Genomic DNA, 22,953 nt, shown 5'->3' with positions numbered 1-22,953 from the left:
TAGGGTGAGACCCCACGGGGCTGAGCAAAGGACATCCACTGGGGATAAAACAACTGCCAGAGAGCTGTCAGCTTAATGCCTGCCAGAACTTTCACACATTGGAATTATTTGGATTCTGAACAGAGTGTAGAGACCATATTGAGCAGGTAGAGGCCCGAGAAAGATCACACTTTAGGAGCTCGAGAAAGAAGCCTGCCCTTGACCCACTCTAACAAAGCTTTAAAACAAGCCTAGAAAAAAACCCCAAGATGTTCTTTACGTAAATTAACTGACTGTCAAAAGAAAACTAAAAAATTTTTAAAAGAAGACAACAGAATTCAAACACACAATCTGGAAATTTTACTTAGTCAATCCATAATTACCTCACATATGAGGAATTTGGAATATGTGACCCATACCCAGTTAATAGAAGATACAAATTGATAGAAATGATGAGGTATCAGAAAAAAGCTTTAAACTGAAAATAAGTGTACTCGAGGATTTAAAAGATCATACGAAATTAGTTGAGAGAAATATACACTGTAAAAGTAATAACCAAATGATACTTCCAGAGTGGAAAAAACACATGACATAATAATGTAATGGATGGACTTAATGGCAGAATAAGACTGTCAAAAAAATAATGAACTTGGAGTACTTGAAGGCAGGACAATAGAATATATCCAAACTAAAATAGAAAAAAAAAAGCCTGAAGAAAAATTAACATATCTTTAGTGTCTAGTAGGTCAGTATCACGGGGACTAACCTATGTGCGACTGAAATTCCACTTATATGAGGCCAGGGGTGAGTTCATGAAAACGATTTGAGGAAATAGCGACCAAAATGAAACCAAATTTTCTAAAACTATTAAACTCACTGATCCAGTTGTGTCCATGAACCCCAATGAGGAGAAACACACAGAAGACTATACAAAGATGTTATAAACAAACTACTGAGAAGCAATGATACAGGAAAAGAATCCTTAAAAATACTCCTAAAAAGGAGACTCATAACAAATAGGAGAACAAATATACAAATTATTACAAACTTTTATTAGGAAGTGTAAACCAGAAAACAACAACATGTCATCTCCAAAGTGCTAAAAGAAGAATTCTGGTAATCTAGAATTTTGTATTTGGTGAAATTATTCTCCAAAACTGAAGTCAAAGTAAAGTCATTCTGTCTCATTAAAAAAGAGGGTAAACATGGAAGGAATCCAGGGCACAATGTACTGCGCTGGTTTCCGAGAGCTGAGGTGGGGGAGGGACCAACCCGAGGGACTTCACACACTCATCCCTCCCCCTGGAGACCGCTGTGCCATGGAGAGAGTGATGAAAGATGCCATGGCTGCATGTGTTTCAGAAAGTTTTCCCGTGGTGCCCCTTCCCCAGTGGGCACCGCCACTGCGCACTTATTTGTAGGTATACGATCCCCCACTCCCCAGCAGCACCAGCACTCGACTGTGGGCTTGAAGAAGAGACAGCCCTGTTCCTCCCTTGTCAGTCACTGGGTATCTGCCTCAGTTCATGCTCAAAAAATAAGTGTTCTATTCATGTGAAAATACTATTTATGTGAGACTTATTTCCAAAGCACAGCTCCATCTACGCTTTCTAAGAAGATAAGTCAATTCCGAATGTTTGGTTTTTCCACACAGAGGAAGATATCACCGGAGTTATGTGGATATTGGGGGAAGCAATGCAATTTTATTAAATAAGAAAATGCTAAGTTAATAGCCATATTGCAGGATTGCATTCATCCAAACTAAGCAGAGTAAAACAAAGGAGAATCTTCTAATACAAATCTATTTGGAACTGTCATTTGAGAGACGTAATGGCAGAAACACCAGTGTGTACTTGTGATAAAGTTAAAACAAGGCAAGAATTCTTCATAAAGTAGGTCAGAGCTGTGAAGCTTCTGTCTAATTCCTGACATTTCCAGTCCTGTCCTGTCCCTCTGTCACAGGGCTGACCTTGGGACACAGCAAGGTCCTGAGCAGTCCCAGGAGTCACTCTCGTACACTTTCATTCCACACGGAAAGAGAAAGAGCATTTGTGAGGCTCTCACTGTGGACGGGATGGCACACGTGTAACAGGAGGTGAAAACGGGCCTCTTCCTTTCTTGGTTTCAGCTGCATCCAGTTGCTGCCAGTCAAAGGGCCCCTGGAAAGCAGTGTTGAGGCCCTAGTGCTACAGTAAGGCACTGGAACCCCGGGTGGGTCCTGCCACGGGGCATCAGGAAGCAGTTTTTGTAACCTCTGTAGCTCACTTCTGTAAAGAGGGTACATAATATGGCGGAAGGAGGGACAAAGTCTCTCCACTTGACAGCTCTGCTGGCCCCAGGGTCTGCTAACTCTCACCCACCATTTGGCAAAATCTGACCCGAGCCACGTCAACAGACCAGAAGCTAATCCAGGACAAAGGAAGGAAGCAGGAGGCAGGCAGGTCACAGCTACAAATTTTATGATGTGCTTTATGGTTTTCAGATCAGTAAAGTCCATTATTTACTCTGATTTTTATAGTGATTCTTCTTTTAGAGAAAAATCATTACCCTCTTCATCTTCTGGGTGAAGAGGCAAATCACTCACCACATAACTGATGCACTCAGGGCTACACTGGGGATGGGAAACCTGGGGTTTGGATCCAGTTTCCTCTGAGTCTAAGTCCTAGGACCTTCCTCAGAGGCAGGTCATTCTGTTCTTTCATTTCTCAGCGGGCAATAGTGCCATGGGGGCAAGGGGACATGGGATTTCTTCTTGCTTTCCTTCCCCCGCCCTCCCGGACAACCTCACTCCCGGGGAGCAGCACAGATGCGGTAGGGGACTGGGGAGATGGTCAGGCCCGTTTTGAACTTCAGGCTCAGCTTCTCATCGTCTGGAGGCCTGAAGGTGAATTTTTGCACAAGGGAAGTAAAAAAGATGAACAACTCGGACCTGGCCAACTGCTCTCCAAGGCACACCCGCTTTCCTGAAAGACAAAAACGTAAGACGTGTTACCTTACCAGGCAGTCTCTGCGCCCAGCAACAACTGAAACCTTCCACCACGTCTTGCAAATCCTGAGCAAGAGGAGGGCGTGCTGGGCTGTGGGGCTTTATAGACTCGGCTTCTTTGATCAAAACCACCTGAGTTAACCAAGGCACAGAAAGCATCCATCCACAATCACACACTCCAGTGCCTCCAAGGGTCAGGCAGGTGAGCACAGGTGTGAAGGTTCAGCCTGAGGATGAAAGAAGTGAGAGGTCTGCGTTGACTTGTAAGTGGAGTCTGGCCTAAAGTCTTTCAATAATCCAGTAGCAAAACCCAAACCAAAAACCCAAACCCTGTGTTATTTTTTTTTCAATTCTTAAAAGCAAACTGATGAAAAGGGTAAGCAAGTAAATATCCAGGAGGCACCTTTTCCCTGCATCAGATTTCTCTCTATAATGGTTGGGAATCTCCCTGCCATGGTCCCGCCATGCAGGGCAGAGTCTGTCTTATCCCCACTGTGCTCTGACACCTACTCCAGTCTCCTGCTGCCCCTCCCCTTCCTGAATGTCCTCCTCACCCACTTGGGCTATGACAACCCACATTAGACTCTACCACCACCTCTTGTGTGTGAGGGTATGAATACCTTTCTTCCTCCCCAAGTAATACAAGTTCACTGCAAAAAGAAATAAAAGTGTGAAAAATATAAAGACAATAAAAGATGTTTGTAATTCTATAATCCAGGCAAAGCCCTTGTTAAAAGTTCTAACATATTTACTCCCTGTCCTGCACCCATTATGGAAAACAGTATGAAGATTCCTCAAAGAACTAAAAATAGACTTACCCTATCATCCACCAATCCCACTCCTGGGCATATATCCAGAGGGAATGTTAATTCTAAAAGATACATGCACTCCAGTGTTCACAGCAGCACTGTATACAATAGCCAAGACATGGGAGCAACCCAAATGTCCACTGACAGATGACTGGATAAAGAAGTTGTGGTGTATGTACACAATGGAATACTACTCAGCCATAAAAAGAATAAAATAATGCCATTTGCAGCAACATTGATGCACCTGGAAATCATCATTCTAAGTGAAGTAAGCCAGAAAGAGAAAGAAAAATACCATGTGATATCACTCATATGTGGAATCTAAAAAAAAGAAAGGAAAAGAAAAGAAAAAAGAGGACACTAATGAACTTATCTACAAAACAGAAACAGACTCGCAGACGTAGTAAATAATCTTATGGGTACCAGGGGAAAGGGGATGGGAAGGGATAAATTTGAGAGTTTGAGATTCTCAAATGTTAGTCACTACTTATAAAAATGGATAAAAAGATTTTTTCTGTATAGTGCATGGAACTATATTCAGTATCTTGTACTAAACTTTAATGAAAAACAATATAAAAATGAAAATATACAAATATATACATGACTGGGACATTGTGCTGTAAACCAGAGACTGATACACTGTAACTGACTAAACATCATTTAAAAAGTAAAATAAAGTAAAACCTGCCTGCCCCTCCCCAAAATGAAAAGAAACATCCGTCTCTATCTTATTTGTACTTTCCTTATATTAAGAAAGGAGAAACTGATCCATTTTCTAACTACTAATAACAAGGTTGCAGTAAGAATTAAACGAGATGATTTGCTTATAAATGAGTTCTGTGATTAAGAGTGTGATACAACCCTCAGTAGCAAAAAACACAGTAGGGAAAAATAAATATAACACGTGAAATACACAGGTGAAACTTTGTAATGTAATGTGACACCAGAAGCCCTTGCAGACAGGAAGACTGGAAGGTATTCCTACACCTCATATCTGCTTTCATATTATGAAGTGGCTGGTCCATTGTGAGCAAAGGTGACATAGAACCAGATGAAGATAGACAAAGATTTGATGAGAGTCAGTCCAGGTACACTCAGGACAGTGTCATGCAGCACGGGTCAAATTTCAATTCATCCCTTCTTCTGCCTTAGTAGAGTCATCAGTCAATGATTCTGTCTCAAAATTAACCTATATTTAAGTTTAAAGTAATGATAGGAAAACTGTGATGAATTTCAGAGTGTCAATTCACTGTAGCCTTTAGTAACTTTCCTAGAAGACACTGGTAGGAGAAGCACGGGCTTTAGTTGTTGATAAACCCGGTTTACACTGAGTACTAGCTCTGCCACCTGAGCTTGTGACTTCAGATGCCATATTGTTGCTGCTAAGCCTCAGTTTTCTGATCTCCAAAGTGGTGACAGGAAGTTGAACCTTGTAAGGTTACACTACAACATTATACTGTATGAGAGAGATTCTATTTTCCACTTCATTCATTATCTTATCCTCAAGCCTGAATGCTTGACACACAGTAGGTGCTCAGGAAATATTTCTACAACTAAGGAACTGGGAATTTACTTGAAACCATCTCTGCAACATACATAATTCAATACCTGAAATATGCTAAGAAATTTCCCACTCATCTTACAATGTTCTGAGTTAAAGCCCCCGTCTGGATCTGGCTGCCTTGGAAACATGAGGGTTTTAACTGCATCCTACTTCTTGTCTTTCAGGTTGTATACAGTGTAAACTTATTTACCAAATTAGAATTTAAAAAGGTAAATGATGTCTTCGGGCAGCATTTATAGAGTAGAATCCAACCTAGTTAAGCCTGTACCTTCTATAGTCCATAAGGATAAGGACACTGCCCCCTTCCTGCCCTTTCCCACTCCGTTCTTAGAAATTGGATCTAGTTCTGTGTAAGTGGGTGGTCCTTAAAAAGAACTTGAAATATTGAAGAACTCCAAAATGATGGCAAGTGTCCAGTCTTCTTTGTGGACAACAAGCAGGGTCTGAGCTTCTGTCTCAGTGTTCTTGGGACAGAACAACGTGAAGGTCAAATCTGCATCAGAGTCAAACCAGGACTTAGGAAGTAAGGGCATGAGTCCTGGTGATGTTCCGCCCAGGGAACCCAGAGGTGGAGCAACATCAAGAGGGAGTCAGGATGGGCAGGGCTTTCCAAGGACATTCCTACAAGAGCAGAGCACACGAGGGAGAGTAGAGAAGGGCTGAGAGAGGGACTCTGGATCACCACACTTGTATTTCTTACATCTCACCTGCTGAGAAAGGCAGAAAGTCTTCCCTTTTCTTAAACTGTCCATTCTCCAGAAAGTGCTCTGGATTGAACGTGTCTGGGGTGGCCCACTTTGCAGGGTCCCTGTGCAGTGCAGTCAGGTTGCTCAGGACCATGATTCCCTACAAAAGTCAGCAAAGACTCAGGCAAGGCTTGATCCACACAACACACCTGTGCAGACAGCAGGTGTCCCCTGGGCTCCCACACCAAAACCTGACAGCACTGTGAACCCCCTCAACCTCCTCAACTCACCACCCTCTGAGACCAACCCCGAGGACCCTGCTCTTTGCCAGGGGACAGATTACAATGATTGATGTAATTGTCTGCTGGGAATTTTACCAGGGAAGTGGAACCACTCATGACTGCCAAATGGATCTCTCCAGGGACATGTCAGTGCAGGACTTGGAGGGTACATGTGTGCATCAATGAGAGAATAACGTGACAGCTGGCCAGTCAATATTGTCCCCAAACCAACCCAGCTGCTCCATGAACCGATGGCTATGGCAGCTCTTTCAAGGTAAAAATGCCTCATGTATCTTTGTTTCTCCCGTTCTCTTCCCTCCAATGTCTAGGTCATTGCACAGAAGGTTGAATAAGAGAATCAGGTCGCCCTGTGAAGGAACCACTATCCTTCCAGACACATAATATGAAAACTAAGAGCCCCCTTAATACCCCCCTTTCCCTCATTCTGCCTTCATCCAATCCTTCAACAAGGCTGGTCAAGTTAACTTTAAATTCCTCTTGATTCTTTCTCCTCCATTTTAGGTCCACCTCTTCCACCCTGGTCCAGGCTACCCTCTTGCCCCCCTAAATAGCTGTCTAACTATACCCATACCCTCCCTTTCCCCTTACCTTGTGCTCTTCATACTGAAAGCAGAGCTAGCTTTAAACAGGAATTTTTCATGTGACACCCATCCACCCAGCACACCTGGAACTTGACAGACACCCTCAATAGCTCCCCACCCTCACTCTTAGATGAAGCATGCATCACCTCACACTGTCTGAGACCCTCCCTCTGCCTGCACTCCCACTGCAGGCAGAATCTTGCAGTTTCTCAAAGTCACCACATGTCCCCACTCATTTCCCTGCTTTTAAAGGCTGTTAGTCTTGCCTGGAATGACTTCCCTCCCCAATTTGCCACTGAGTTAACTCTTATTCATCCTTTAATCCTCATCACTGCCTTTTCGAAACCATCTCTGCCCACTCCTGCTCTCACTCCCCGTTCCAGTCAGCCTGCATCTTTGGAGAAACCAGTGACTTTTTTCAGCTGGGCAGTTACCATGATTTGCACATATAAGACTAGGATTTCAAAATGTAGAATAGATAAACAAGATTATACAGTATCGCACAGGGAAATATATACAAGATCTTACAGTAGCTCACATCCAAAAAAAGTGACAATGAATATATGTATGTTCATGTATAACTGAAAAAATGTGCTCTACACTGGAATTTGACACAACATTGTAAAATGACTATAACTCAATAAAAAAATAAACAAAAAAAGAAAAAATAAGAAAGAATAAAGACTGCTATTTGGAGCTTTTTACTATTCACTACGTCTATCAGTTTACATGGATGACCTCACTTCATCTCCACCTGTTAGGTAGGTTTAAATTAATTTTCACAAATAAAGAAATTGAAGCTCAGGAAGTTAAATAAGTTGCCTAGAGTCACAGGGTGGAAGGAGGTAGAACCATGATTTGAACCAGGACATTTGACTTCAAAGCTCTGTCTCGGAGGCTCTACAACACACAGTCAATGACATGGCAACATTCTCAGGATGATTTTTCAAGCAGATTTTAAAAATCAGAGTAGAACAAGACTTGAGCCCAATCTACGGAGCTACATGAATCACTATAAAAATGCAAGGAGCACCTGTGAAATAATTTAGACCCTTGTCTCCTCCCACAAGATGTTCCATCAGGAGGAAAACAGGAAAGGCAATGCCCCCAGGAACAGCTGCTTTTCCTGGCTGCAGGGACAGTGACCCAGGGGTGTCCCATAGGTAAGATCCTCTGGTTCTACCTCTTGAGATTGTCCCCAGCTAAGACATACACAGAGGGACTTAGCCAACCTAGAATGCATCCACAGGTGGCAAGAAAGCAAAGGAGTTTAAATGTGTAGTTGCAAGTGCAACGCTAGGGGGAACAGGAGAGCGATCTATCCCTATCCTAAGAGTGGGGAAGAGAAAGAACAGTATCCTTTGTGATGACAGGGAGGGACCAACTGAGGACAACTGCAAGGAGACTCTTAAAGTCAAAGTAAATCAACTTCTATGCAGAGGACATGGCTGAGTCCAAAAAAAAAAAAAAATGGACCTGGGAATCAGTACATGTCTGTTTTTGGAACTCACATTGTAGTTCAGACATCTTAGGCAAACTTACTCACTCTCTTGAGCCTCAACTCCAAATTTTTAAAATGGGATCAATGGAATCATTCTGAGCACTGATGTAGACATTCTGAAGGAACCCACATAGTCCATGGTACATCATTGCTGCTTAATGAGCATCAGTTCCTTTCTCTCCTTTCTGATATTTAACAGGGCACACACTTGGATGGGTTTCCCTTGTGAGATGATAGTTCCATCACGGGGTTGAAGGGCAAAGCTGGAAAAGTACCTGTGTGGATATTATGCTAGAAACACCAGCATGAACGTGACGTTGGTTCACATGGTCTCAAATGTCCCTTCATGTTTCAATATTCTCTAATCCCAAGATTGTGAAGCCAAATTTTCCAAAGTTAGTCTGGGAGGTCCCTAGTCCTGTGAGAAGCTCTACCAAGGCAAAGAAAGGACCTCGTGTCAAAGTCTGACTGAGAACCGCTGCTTGCTGTCTCCCCACAGAGAATCACAGTGCACATCACACAGTCAAAACACTGAGAAATCTCACAGCGAAGGAAAGCCAGGCTTTGCCTACACACATTTGACCTAGGAACCCCCTTCTTCTCCATAATGTATATATATTAGAACTGATGTTCTAAAGACAACACACAGACAAAAGAAACTAGCATGAGTGTAGTATCTCTGTCCCCATTTAAGTGATCCCGTAGGACAAAAATCCAAGTCACTGTCCCAGGTGAGAGTCCCACCATTTAAAAAGGTGAGCGTGGAGATCTGAGGCCACGAGGGAGGCCCTCGTTACCTTGGGCAGGTGGTATCCAGCCAGCGTGGTGTCCACTGTCACCTCCCTGGGCACGTTTAGCGGGATGATGTCTCCCATCCTCTGCACCTCGTGGATGACAGCGTTGGTGTAGGGCATGGACTCTCGAGCTGCCGTACTCGGCTGCTGCCATTGGCCAAGCACTCTTTTGATCTCAGCCTGAACTTTTTCTGAGAAAGCAAAGAAAGTCCTATTATTGTAGTATTCATTACCCTCCTTGAGCCTGGTTCAGCTAAGGAATGAAGTAACCAGGATCGAAATGGCTAGAGTTATAGCAGGCTGTGTAGACAGTAGCTTCTCAGGGAGGTACCTGAGTGCAAAGTGGGCCCTGGTTTAAGACAAATCTGGTTGCAATTCTTGCTGCTCAGTATTCCTGATGTACGTTATTGAAACTCAGATTCCTCTTCTTATTAGTGAGGATAAATCTACTTTCATCTTTAGGATGTTTTGAAATTTACATCAACTGATTTAGGGGAGTGTCACACAAATTAAGAAAAACTCTCTAATTGTGCTCCACTAAAGGTTTTTCTCTTTTTCTAAGGTAATAGAAATTTTAGCTGGATATCTGGTTCCCCAGCTAAAAACTGCATTTCCAAGATTCCCTTGTGACCTAAGTTTTGGAATAAAGAATGTATGTTGAGGGATGTTTAACACTGGGAACATTCCCTTAAAGTTAAGGTTGCTTCTCCCTTCCCTTCCTATTGGTGGAAACGCAGCCTTATTGGTGAGGCAACTTTGAGACGGCCACAAAGGGCATCACTCTAGACACAACAGAGCAACACATTAGACAGAGCTTGGAACCCAAAGGTTTCTGCACTCCCCAGCTTAGGATATTTCACTTGAGAGAAAAATAAAGTATATTTTTTTACAGAGCATTAGAAAATTTTTAAAATTAAGATAAAATACACATATGAAATTTAACTTCATAACCATTTTTATATGTAGATTTATAATGTTAAGTACATGCATGTTGTTTGTTGTACAACCAATCACCAGAACATTTTTTTTCTTGCAAAATTGAAACTTTGCATCCATTCAGTGAAAACTCCTCATGTTCCGCATCTCCAGCTTCTAACACCCAACATTTTACTTTCACTTACTATGAATTCAACCAATCCTGACACCTCCTATAAATAGAAACATACAATATATGTCCTTTTTTGACTGCATTAGTTTGGCATCATGTCCTCAGGGTTCATCCATATCAAAGCACATGTCAGGATTTTTCCTTTTTAAGGCTGAATAATATTCCACTGTGTGTCACAATTTGTTCATTTATCCATTAACCTGTGTTGCTTCCACTTCTGTCATTTTAAGCCATTGTAATTTTGGAATCTCTAATAAAGAAGCCAATCTATATCCTAATGAGGTGGGTTTTAAAGTTAAAACAGAAAACAAAACCCTGTGATTCACAGTTACAAATACATTGTACATCATGACTCAGGACACAGGAATAAAAATATACACACATATACAACATACATTTATGTACATATAAGGAAAGTAATAAAAATTTCATGAAAAAAACTTATTTGTAGTACACTGGAAGCACTCCGATTTTTCTATTTGCTTTAATTTAGGGAAATAAGATGGTCTTGTTCCACTAAATTGACTTTACATTGTATTAATAAAATATTACCCCAGTTTGAAAACCTGTATCCCGACAGTGTTTATCCTCCATGTGCCCAAAGTGTTCTGGGGTCTAGAGAAAGAAAAATGATGGTAAGAGTCACTAACTTCCAATAACCTACAGCCTGTGGGGAGATATGTAAATAATGCTCAATAAGCAAAGTGATGGAGGTGCATGTGGTTATCACCAAAGAAGGAAATAATGCTGGTTTCCTACAGAGCAGGGAAACATCTGAGTGGAGTTTACATCTGAGCAGATTCTTCAAGCATAGCTAGTGGTCTACCATGTAGAGAAATTGACTTCACATGTGAATGGACTGTCACTTTTTCTGGGAACTCACCAAGATGTCCATGGACTTCAATGTTTTCCCCACTAGACTGGCAGTTTCCTGAGGGCAGGGACCCTTTGTTATGTTTGTAGTACAGGGACCCACCACAGTTCTGAATGAAAAACTGATGAATGTGCCCGCTCTCCCTTCTATCTGGTGCTGTGACTGTCCTACCATCACTTCCTCTTACCACCTGTCCTCTGGACCCAACGTGGGAAGTGTGTTCCAGGAGGCACCATCCTGACCTGGCCCAGGCACACCCACTGATGCGCTCACCTTGGATTTCGGGGTACAGGGCCATGTAGAGCAGACCCCAGCGCAGCGTCGTCGAAGTTGTCTCCGTTCCAGCGAAGAAGAGGTCCAGGGTGCTGTGGATGAGGTTTTCTTCATTGAAACTTGCAGTAGCGTCACCTCTATGCTGGAAAATACAATGTTTGTTGGCTTAATCAGATAGTTCTTGGCTGTCACAGCAAACAGGGGCTTCGTCCTGGAGAGAACGCGGGAGGGGAGAACCCTAGGAGAAATGACTTCCCTTTGGCCGTCTCAGGAGGATGGAATGTCATTAGCATCCTCCTGCCCTAGTTCTGGATGTTTTGTTACATTTGGTGGATGAAAATCAAGATGATTAGTTTTTTTTTATGCCCATAAATTGGAAGAACCTGTTAGTACACTGGAAAAACAGCCGGGGGTTCCAATACTAGCCACATCATTCACTATCTGTGTAGCTTGAGCAAGTCACTAAACCTCTCTGTGCTTTAGTTTCCTGTTTCACAAAAGAGAACTAACAACACTCACCCATTACAATGGCATTATGAATTATGTGAGGTACAAAGGGCACACAGAAATCACTCAACAAGTGTCTCTACTGATACCTGACATAATGAACTGAATTTCTCTAAAGTACAATTCTCATTTTTTCCCATTAGTCTTTGCATTTCTAGGTTAAAAGTTTCTGATTCCAACAACCTTTCCTCATGGTTCTCCAGCATCTTTACCACCTTCCTCCAGAAGCTTCACTTTGTTAACATTCCGCTGTGCGTGGTTCCACACCTGCACACCTTACAGCAGGTGAAGTCTCCTCCTCTGAGGAGAAACCAATGCTTCCAGGAATGCTGTGCCAATAAGGAGAAATAAGAGAGGAGATGAAAGGAAATCCACCACTCTGTCAACTCCAGGAGAGGAATAAATAATCCGATGAGTCACAGATGATGACAGGGATGCAGTGATGTGTATTAACCAGAAGGGATACCACATGAAAGGCTATACATCCAACTTGGTTTTTTCCTCTTTCTTTCCTATAATGTAGGGAAGTGGATGACACGGGGACAAGGGAGGAAGGGAAGGTCCCTCCCACTTGTGTCTAAACTCTGGCATCAGACTCAGCTTTACTTGTGTTCTGACCTGGGGGGCTGAGGGAAGGGGTAGGGAGCTGGGCATTGGTCCAACTATAATGAAACTATACCCATTTCTCCTTTTGTGTGTATTTCCTTTAGAGATGGGTAGAAGGTCAAGGACACATTATGACTTGGCAATATTTCAGGTTTCAAAGGCATTGAGCTAATTACTGTTAAACTTCTATATTTCTTTAAAATTTTTAAATGTTTAATTTAACAATTTGTGAATGAATTTCTTTTTTCTAATTGAGTATAATTGATTTCTATATTTTAAATGTTTCATCAATTCTGAGTTAATGATATTCCTCCACTGTCTGAAATACTGCCTCTAATTTACACCTCTGCGCTGGGCTGAATAAAGACCCACTTAGATGTCCACGACCTGATTCCTGGAACCCAGGGATGGTAGCTTATGTGCCAGAAGGGACTTTGTAGGTATGATTATGGTAAAGACATTGATATGGGAAGATGATCCTGGATCATCCCATAGGGCCCAATATATTCATGGGAATCTTTTTAAGAGGGGAGCAAGAAGATCATAAGAAGGAGATGTAACATTGTTGGCAGAGAAGGTGCTACACTGATGACTCTAAAGATGGAGGAAGGGGCCGTTAATCAAGGGGTAAAGGCAGCACTTACAGGCTGGAAAAGTCAAGAAAATAGATTTTCCCCTGAGCCTCCAGAAGAAGCCAGCCCTGTATGACCCTGACATTGGACCAGTGAAGTTGGTTTCAGACTTGTGATGTTTCAAACTATAGGACAATAAACTGTGATCTTTTAAGTTTGTGGTAACTTTGTGATAGCAACAATTAGACACTCGAATTCCCTCAACTGCTCTTTATTAACAAAACTCGGGAAACACCTCTGGATTCCTCACCTTCTCTATTTCCTGGAGGTAAGCATCAATGAAGTCTCTTGCTTCAGTGGGATTCCAATCTCTCTTGTGGTTTTCAATCACATGGGCAACGAACATTTTCAGTTTTTCCCAGTTACTAAAGAGCCTTTGGTGAGGTCCAGGGAGAATGTTCATTATCCGTGGAAAGACATCATAGAGCTGATTAAGGAAAAAAATTTATGGAGGCAAGATGGTGCCAGTTTTCCACTTTTAAAGACATGAAACCATCTGCTTTTTCTCTTTTCTCTGTTTATACTTAAGCCTTGGGTCACCCTCCAGTTTTTTAATCTCTCATCCCACTTCTTACCCTCTGGCCAAGCATGTCAGCGCTCCATCCACAATAAAACCAGTGTCAGATGACTCATCACCACCCATCTGCTTTGTCATCCTTGTACAATCCACCAGAATTTCCTACCTGGATGCTGTAAGAGGCTCCAACAGGTTTTCTGATTCCACCCTTCACCCCATTCAGCTCAGCTCCCAGAGGGGTCATTTAACAGTTTAACTGATCATTTCACTTTCTGGCTCTCAATCCTCCGATTACTTTCCATTACATTTAGAAAAAAATTCAACCTCATTCTCCTGGCCAATAGCTCTCCATGAGCTGGCCCCTCACACCCCTGTCTCCTCCCCTACTACCCTCCCTGCCATCTTCCTCTCTCTTGCTCTTCAAAGTGCAGCTCTATTGTCCGCTGTGATAGCAACCAGGATGTCCTTGTTTAGGTCTTTGTATTTGCTGTACCTTCCACCTGGAATGGTCTTCCTCTGAAATCTGCACAACTCCAGCTTCTTCCTTTATTAAGGTGCTGCTCAAAGGTCATCTGCTTGGACCTGTCTTACCTAATCATCTTATAATTAGCAGAACTTCTGCACCCTCCTTCCATTCCCTTATTTTGTTTTATTTTACTTCTTGGCAATTATCACTAGTTGTGTTGTATGTGTGTGTGTGCGTGCATGTATATGTATATGTATATGTATATGTATATGTATATGTATATGTATATGTGTGTATTTATAGATATATTTTGTGTGTGTGTGTGTTTGGGTAAAACATGTCTATCTGTCATGTGTCTCTGTATTTATCTATGTTAAAAACATATATCTATTTATTTGTCTGTCCCCACTCTGATGTAATTTCCGTGTTGTAAGACATTTTATACTGAAATGAAGTGCTTTTTGAAGATATTTTCTCTAATAATATCTGGTAAAAGAGATAGTATAACATAATGGAAAGTGGGCTAGATTTAAAATGAACAGGCACGAGTTTGACTTTTAGCTCTCCTGCTTTTTAGGTATAATACTCCTGTGATAATAGTAATAATGTTGTGATCTGTTGCTACTTTATCTGTCTGCCAGTCAGACTTGAGGGTTACTTTCTGACTAAAGACATGAGATTCCACCCCCACTTTACACAGAGCCAGTGGACACTGTGTGGATTTGTTTACATACTCCCTTATCTGCTTGCACACATCAAGATGCTTCATTTTATCTTTAAAGAACTGTTTTAAAAAATCAGCAGAGATAATGTGCGTCTAGTTGTCCATCAATGTGCCTGGTCTCTTCTGTGTCTCTAAGAAATCCTTCTACCCCTGCCCTGCTGCCCCATCCTACCCTCCTGGGAATTTCACATCCCTGCAAGCAGTCAGCTGGGTACCCACTGAACTGTAATGACTTCCTCGGCTCTGTCTTAAGAAGTAAGAAACGGAATTACTGAATGGGGGACTACCTTGATTACAAGTGAGAATAGGGAGTTATTCAATCAGGGACTACCTTGATTAGAAGACAGAAGTGGAATATTATGCAAAAATGACATTGACAATAATCATTATAGCTCACATTCATTAGGCCCCTTTAATGTGCCAGAAATCATAGGAACTGCTTTACCACCTTTGGTGTGATGGGTCTAAAGCTCCATGCAAAGATGCTTGTCATTAATAAATAAAACAAACCCCCTTCTAGACACCAGAGAGGCAACATTTAGGATTTATTTTCCCTCAAACTGTCTTTCAAATCCAGAAAAGAGGCTTACAGACCAAGAAGCTGAGCAGAGTTACTGACAGAATCACAGGCCCAGCAGTACAGAGAAGGAGGGCAGGGCCCATCAAGGAAGGGGCAAGGTTTGAACCCCCTGCATCAATACCTGACAAAACTGGATGATTGACCATATCAAGAGTCAGTGGGCATGTAAGTAGTACAGCCAACGGGGACAACTTTTTACACCCAGGAATAAATGTAAGAGAAATGGGAAGATGTGTACACATGAACTAAACAAGAATGTTCATGGCAGCTTTAGTCCCAACATCCTCAGACTGGAAGTCACCCAAGCGTCCATCAGTAGAGAATCGAGTAATAAACAGTGGCATAGTCACACAATAGAAAACTAAGCAGAATTTAAAAACAAGAGCATCTAACGTATAAATCAAAACAGTGCAGACAGGGAGCAGCAGGTACAGAAGGGAACTTCTGAGGGAGGATGGGGGTGGAGGTTTAGGGAAGAACATGGAGAGGAGGGGCTCAAAGGCTATTGTGACATTGTGCTTTTTTAAGAAAACAACGTGGGTGCATAGGAGTAGGTCATATGAAATTTGTACTTTAAATGAATGTTAATAACATTTTTGTCTATAGTAAATTTAAACAATTTTATCTAAATAAATAAATACAACAGATTGATTTCAAACATTTTGTGTTAAAGGCAATTTTAAAAGGCTATGCATTAGCTTAAAAAAACAAAATCTGTTTCTGACATCAACCCAGTATCTTTATCTAAGGTAGGAAGTGAGAACGTCTCACCTGGCAGCATATTGATGTCTGCAGACTCATGAACTCATCCAACAGCCTCAGCAGCTCCTGGAACTGATCATCCTGGTAGTCAAAACGCTCCCCAAATGTGATGGAGCAAATAATATTGGAAACTGCATTCTTGATTTTCAAGTTAGGGTCAAAAGGCTGTCCTGGAGGGAGAGGAGAATTGGGGTCTGTTTCCTCTGAGGGTGTACTCTACATGACACAGGACAGAATGAGAACAGAACCACCTCTGAGACTGTGGCCCCAGCACCCTCCACAGGGTCTGACCTACAGCAAGTACCCAGTCAGTGCCTGGAACTCAAACTGACAACCAGGATTTAAAATCAATAATGTGTTCTATACCCATCTTCTCGTGTCTAATTCTCCAGCTCCATGAGGGCAGGTCATGGTTAGTTGTTCACTGTTAACCCCTCGGTGCCCTACACAGTGCTGGGCACAGGGCAGGCACGTGGGCACTTATTAAGCATCTGGTCAGTGAAGGAATGAGCTGCAGTCTGCTGCACCTGTCCTATGACACACTCACCATCCTCCTCCCCTACTGCCTGGGTGAGGTAGCAGGCCTCTTCCTGAATGCGTTCCTCTAAGCTCTTCTTTCCTAAACCAAAGTTCCTCAGTGTCATCAGGGCAAACCTTCTTTGCTCCTTCCATTCCTGGCCATAGGACATGATCAGTCCTGGGAAAAAGAAAGTCAACATTACGTAAAGACAGCCAACAAATACCATGGGGATGTATATCAGATGGAAGGAAGGAGAAGGGCAAAAGATACTTGAAAACTGTTCAGAGAAATAACCCCAAAGCCATGGGTATAATGACTAGTATGTACTGCTTACTTGCAATGCCGGACACATTTGTATTTTTAATGCATTGTGTAATGTAGTACTCACAGAGCCTCTCTGAGCTAGGTACTGTCATTACTGTCAACATCCCGCCCCCAATCTGGCTTATGAGGGAAAAGAGCCACAAGAGATATAAGTAATCTCTGCAAGGTCACAGAGTTAGTAACTAGCAGAACAGGTCTTCAAATTCAGGCTGCCTGACTCTGAACCCAATGCTCTGATTACTTGTCACCTAAGTACAGTTTAGTATTTGTTGTGCTACATGCTAAGAATGCACTTATTGATTAGACAAACTCCTTACTCATAAGGAGGCAAGGCTTTATGGCAAGCTAGATCTTAAGCGATAAATGAATCACTCAAGAAATTAAATAAGAGTGAACAGTCTATGCAAAAATAACAGCACAGCAAATGGGAAAAATACCCCATCTGCTGTGCTCAGTAGACCATCATTCATTTCATAACACAGGTGAGGTCACACTCCCTTCAGAATTGTCCAGAGCACTCTACAATCCCTTTTAATGCCTGGCTCTGGCCTCCACCCTCTCCATGAAATGGCCCTCCCTCCTGTCAAATCTAGGATCCCTTTCAACCTCATCTGGATACATCAGCTGCCTGAGACACTTCTCTCTTGAAACACTCTTCCAATGGTGCTCAGGACATGTCACTCTCCAGATTTTCCTCCTAATTCTATGATCACAGGGAACTAACCATTTTTGGTTAAGTTATCTACTTCTATCGAATTTCAAAATGATGCAGTTCTTCAAGTTTCATGATCTTCCGGCCTCTTGTCTTCCTACCCTGTCCTCCATTTCTGAGCAAAACTCATTAACTCTTAGAATTTTAATGACATCTACTGATAGTCAATATCTATTTCTGACTCTCAGCTCCAGGCGTGCATACAGTTGTCTGCTTGACTCTGCTGACTTAAAGGATTTCAAACTCAGTGTATCCATGACTGAATTCCTCATTTGCTCCACACAACACCCCACCCCAGCCAGCCCACACTTGTCTTTCCCCAAATGTTCCTTCTTCCCTCTATCACCCACTTGGGTGTCCACCTCAATACCTCATCGTATCCCCATTAGGTCATCATGTCTTACTGGATTTACCCCCTGAAGTTCTTAAATCCATGTAACTTCACAGCCACTATCCTGGTCTAATCTACTGTAGTCCAAGGTCCCAGCTTCTCTAACCAAAAATGCTGCAATGGTCTCTTTATCCCTTTATTGTATTCTTGACATTACAGCCTAGTCTTCAAGTTCACATTGTGGACATGATGATTCCTTTCTCTGCTTAAACCATTTGAGAGTTTCCATTGTTGTTCAGATAAAAGCAGCATCCTTAACAAGAACGTGCCTGAAGGGTCCTGGCCAAACGCAGAAGCTTCACCTCCATTGAATCCCTGTGCTGCCACACTGGCCCCCTTTCAGCTCCTCAAGTTCACCCCTCTCCTTCCCTCCTTCCCTCCTCAGAGCCTTTTCATATTCTGTTCCCTCTGCCTTGTTGCTTCCTCAGTTTCCTTAATTAATTGTTATTTACATATATTAGCCTTTTTGAATCTCAGGGCTAGATGATATACCCCTAATAAGTGCAGGTGCACTTCAAACACTAAGACTTTAAATTATTAGACTAATTGATACTGTCTTTCTGAATAGAATGTAAGTTACATGATGGCAAGGACTTTGTCTGTTCTACTCACTGTTACATCACTCATGTCTGCCACCAGGTGTCACAGGGCAGATTACAAATAAGAGTGAATGGATGCAGAGGTAATGGGTGCAATATTTCAAAGAATAATTGAGAAGAACCTAAAAAATGGGTGCTTTGTTAGAATAAATTATTTGAATTTTTCATTTAGAATTTTCAATGTATAAGTTTATTTCATGAACATTTTAAGTATTCATGCCAAACTGTTCTAATATAGACCCAAAGGCTAGAGATATGTTGTGGGGCACAACCTCAATATTAAAGAAAAAGAAACTAGAGGCACTGAGGGATCACATACTCAGCAGAAAGTAAATGATCCACATCCATTTCCTAGGGGAAGAGATGTCAATGGGAAAGCAGAAACAGCCACCAAGAATGCATGGTTTTCTCTCCTTATAAAACATATCACATCATTGAGTGAGGAGGACACTGATTTATCAAAGCTCCCAGAGTGACTTCATGCAGGTGACACAGCTTCTCCCAAATCCCTGACATTGGGGTTGACCCGGCCAGGGTCCCTGAGGACTGGCCTTCAGTGGGGAATGCAGGCACTCAGCTTCCTTCAGGGGCAGGAACTTTATGATGGGCCTGGACCCTGGGAGTGTTGGAGCATTAAGTCACCAAGGCATCTGTCACAGACGACAGGAGTATCCAACATATACATCACATTAGTCCAGGCACTTACCTTTGTTCATAAAGAGACGTTCTGTGAAAGGGGCTTTGGGGCGGTTCACAAAGTTTTCGCCCTGGTGGACAAGGGCTTCTTTGATTAAGGGCAATCCAGTTATAACAACCGAAGACAAGTCACCAAATTCCAGCCTAAGGACATTCCCATACTTCTTCACAAACTGGAAAAGAGTAAAACAGTCACAGCTGAATATGCACATGTGTGTGTCCAGTAATGAGGGTGTTTGTACAGTGTGTATTGAAGGGAGGCTGCGTGTGTGTATGTCTGTGTGTGTGTGTGTGTGCACGTGCACACCTTGGTCTGAAGGGAATGTTTCTAACGTTTTCCATTTTCCCCCCTCTCAACTGCATTTGGGTTTGATTCACCACAGGACATAAAGTTTCCTTACATTCATTCATGTGTTCAACCTCCTTGAACTGAGTGAGCGTGTACCATGTGTCCTAAGAGCCAGGCATAAAGACACAACTATAATAAAATAAGCAAATCCTCTACCCTCAAGCATCTTAGAGGCTAGTGAAGGGGGAGACTCAGCACACGTGACTCACCAGGGAAGGCTGAGACATTTTAATGAGTGTCTGGTGTAGCAAGCCTGGACTTAATAGCAAACCATAATTGTTTAACCAGAGGAGAAAGTCCCCTCCAACAACACGGGCTGGGGCCAGGTGTGGAGAAGAGCACACTAGCTCTGGAGACACATCTTAACTCCATGGTTGACTGACGTGAGTTCTTGGGAAATTTCCTTTACTTGTTTTGGGCCTCAGCGGTCCAGTTCTAAACGGGAAAGTTATTCTTCCCCAAAGTGTTCTACGAGGAAGGAGGAGGGCAGCAATCTGAAAGGCACTTTGATTTCTGGAACCTGGCAGAAAGCCACCCCAGCCTCTGGGGAATGAATGGGATCCGTGTGCAATGTGCATGCATTTATGCGCTCATCTTCACAGAGAGAGAGGTTGAGAGCACGGGGATGATGTGCTGGAGAAAGGCATTCATGGTCAGTCACCCACATTCCCTGGATGCCATGTTAAGCACCTTCACATTTTATCTCATTTAACTTCACAGCCACCCTACAGAAGGAATGATTTTCTTTGCCTTTCAGAAAAGGAAAATGAGTCACACCCAAAGTAATGTAGCCAACGTGAGAAAGCTTTGGGTGTTGGAGGGAAATTGGCAGGCATTACGTAAGATATAAGGACAAAGATGTGAACCTGAGATGGTGCTAGAACCTTGGAGTTTAGTGGAATGAGAGAGTGAAACTGAGAATCACAGTGAGGAGCCTAGGACAGAAAGAGGAAGAGGATGGGAAAGTGTGTAGGTGTGTCCTGACTGCATACAAATGAGCAGGTATGTGATCACATATCTTGAATAGCAGTCAACGGTCATTAATCAAAGTCTTCCCTGACATGTTTCTTCAAGAGAGAAATCTAAGTAGACCCTGTCCCTGCCTCCTGTGTGCAGGGCTGTGTCCAGCTGCAGGCCATGGTATCAAAAAGAAAGGCTCATTTCCTCTAGATGTCTGGGGACCCTCCTCCCCACCTGCCATCCACTTATGCTCCCCCATGTCACCCCAAGCTCCCTGCAGCTCATCACCCCATTGGAGCAAATACTGTGGATTTAGTCTTTTTCCACCACCCTGCTCCCATATTAAACACCGAGTCGAAACTCAACCCTTCCATGGTCCTTTTCGACCAGAGCTTTCCACCAATGTTTGTTCATCACTAGCACAGTTGTCCCGTTTTGATAGAAAGGGCAGAGCCAAGATTCCATCTTAAGCTTGTCTGTCTCTGACGTACATGCCTCTGTCCAAGAAATGGCAGGAATGGGAATCGATAGCTTTTTACTTCATCTTTGTAAATGCCTGGATGAACTCTAGGGATTTATGAAAGTGAATTCTTGATGAATTAAGAATGTACAGTAAAGATGTTTTTGGGAACTGCTGAAAATGTCAGGTTAAGCTAAATGACTCTTATTTGACAATGTATACAACCTTAAATCTCAGCTTGTTCTTGGAAGGGCCTCAGCCTTCAATTAGAATTTCTTGAAAGGAACATCCTCAGAGTTCCATCTTTGCCAGCCTCTGTCCATGCATATTTCTAGTCCGACAGAACTGGATCAAACACGTTTACAGTGTGATCACTTTGTATTAAATACAGTGATGTCTGACAGTTCTTAAGTACACCCTCCAGAATGGGGCCAATTGCTTTACATGGAGGTAAGTGTAGGAGCCACATTCATCTGCGAAGACTTTGTAAGGCAGAGGATACATTTCCATGTACACAAAAAAGAACACAGTGTAAAAAACAGAGAGTGTGCAAGGGACCAAAAGTTAAAAACAAGATGGTTCAGGAAGCTAAAACAGGCTTAAATCATAAAAAAAAACAGAAAAATAAATAGAAAAGTAGTCAGGAGCTATAAAAGGCAAGTAAAATTAATAGATGGGAAATTTAATATGAAGGATAAAAATTCCAAATGTAGGATTCAGTAGTTAAGTAATAAAGTGGAGGAAATAAATGTGTAGAATAAAAAGAAATTAGACCTGGTGAGTCAGTGAGACAAGAGACTGAAAGACAAGATATAAAGTTGTAGGAGATTTCTGTTACTCTAAGCTCTGAATCTCAAATATCAGCAAAGCAAAGACACATAGACAGAAAAGCTAAAAAGGAAGAGGGTACCAATTCTTACTCCCCCTGGCAGTAGGTGAGACGGTCTATTCCTCTGAACACTCACCAGTGCTGAGCAGAGAATGTGTGGGGGAGAGGGGAATGCAGGCTGCACACAAGAAAGGCTTAGATTCAGTCTCTAATTCAATAATTTATATTTTAAAATGTTGTCTCAAAGTATTTGATGCTTTTATAGTTAAAAAGTATTTCTTTCCAATAAGGTGAAAAAGGAAACCTAAGGACATACAGAATAAAACTTCATAAAAGGGGTTCTTACTCTCTTTCAATTATAGAATCCTTGAAAATCTAGTGTTATGTCAGGGATCTGCTCTCCAGTAACCTTGTACACATGAACACAGTTATGCAGACATGAACTTTCAGGGCTTCACCAGTCCCCTGGGCCCGTCAGTTCCTGCTAAGATTCCTGGTCTCACAGGTAGTTCTTGGGGCTCTGCTAGGTTTCTGAGAACAGTCTGCGGAAATCAAATTCAATTTCACTCCAACAGGTTTTCATGAAGTGCTTCACAGCTGCCAGGTACCTTCTGACATTGCTACATTATATGTAGAGGCAGTATACATAGCTAGTGGGTGTAAAGTTGGGCTCTCCCTACCTCTCTCTGCATGTCTCATCCTTAAATGAAAGGATGAAGATATTTTCTCTTCTTCTGAGTGGTGGTGCTCCCTCTATGTTAGCTGGCCACATGACTTCCCAATCAAAGACCACATTGCCCAGCTCTTCCAGGTGGGGCCAATGGGACATGAGCAGTGGGGATGTGTGCATCTGAGTCATGTC

The 22,953-nt window shown here is 42.4% G+C and overlaps 1 protein-coding gene across 4 annotated transcripts in view; it reads right to left on the bottom strand.

Annotated features, from left to right (window-relative positions):
* Window positions 1–1,010: 1,010 nt before the first annotated feature.
* The window catches only part of LOC102535561 (cytochrome P450 2J2-like), a 41,643-nt gene continuing 19,700 nt past the window's right edge, over window positions 1,011–22,953 (bottom strand). The window contains exons 2-9 of one of the 4 annotated variants that reach the window (XM_072974327.1): window positions 19,504–19,666; window positions 16,799–16,948; window positions 16,261–16,421; window positions 13,453–13,629; window positions 11,458–11,599; window positions 9,206–9,393; window positions 6,046–6,184; window positions 1,011–2,942 (exon numbers count right to left, since the gene is read on the bottom strand). In XM_072974327.1, the coding sequence (XP_072830428.1) occupies window positions 2,764–2,942; window positions 6,046–6,184; window positions 9,206–9,393; window positions 11,458–11,599; window positions 13,453–13,629; window positions 16,261–16,421; window positions 16,799–16,948; window positions 19,504–19,666 (1,299 nt within the window). In that variant the 3' untranslated portion in view covers window positions 1,011–2,763. Of the gene's footprint in view, window positions 2,943–2,984; window positions 3,193–6,045; window positions 6,185–9,205; window positions 9,394–11,457; window positions 11,600–13,452; window positions 13,630–16,260; window positions 16,422–16,798; window positions 16,949–19,503; window positions 19,667–22,953 lie in introns of those variants that run through there. The other 3 variants (XM_072974328.1, XM_072974329.1, XM_072974330.1) reach the window with 3 other exon arrangements.

The sequence above is a fragment of the Vicugna pacos genome, chromosome 13, assembly GCF_048564905.1.
Source record: "Vicugna pacos chromosome 13, VicPac4, whole genome shotgun sequence".
Lineage (NCBI taxonomy): Eukaryota > Metazoa > Chordata > Mammalia > Artiodactyla > Camelidae > Vicugna > Vicugna pacos.
This window is presented reverse-complemented; position numbering and strand designations above follow the sequence as displayed.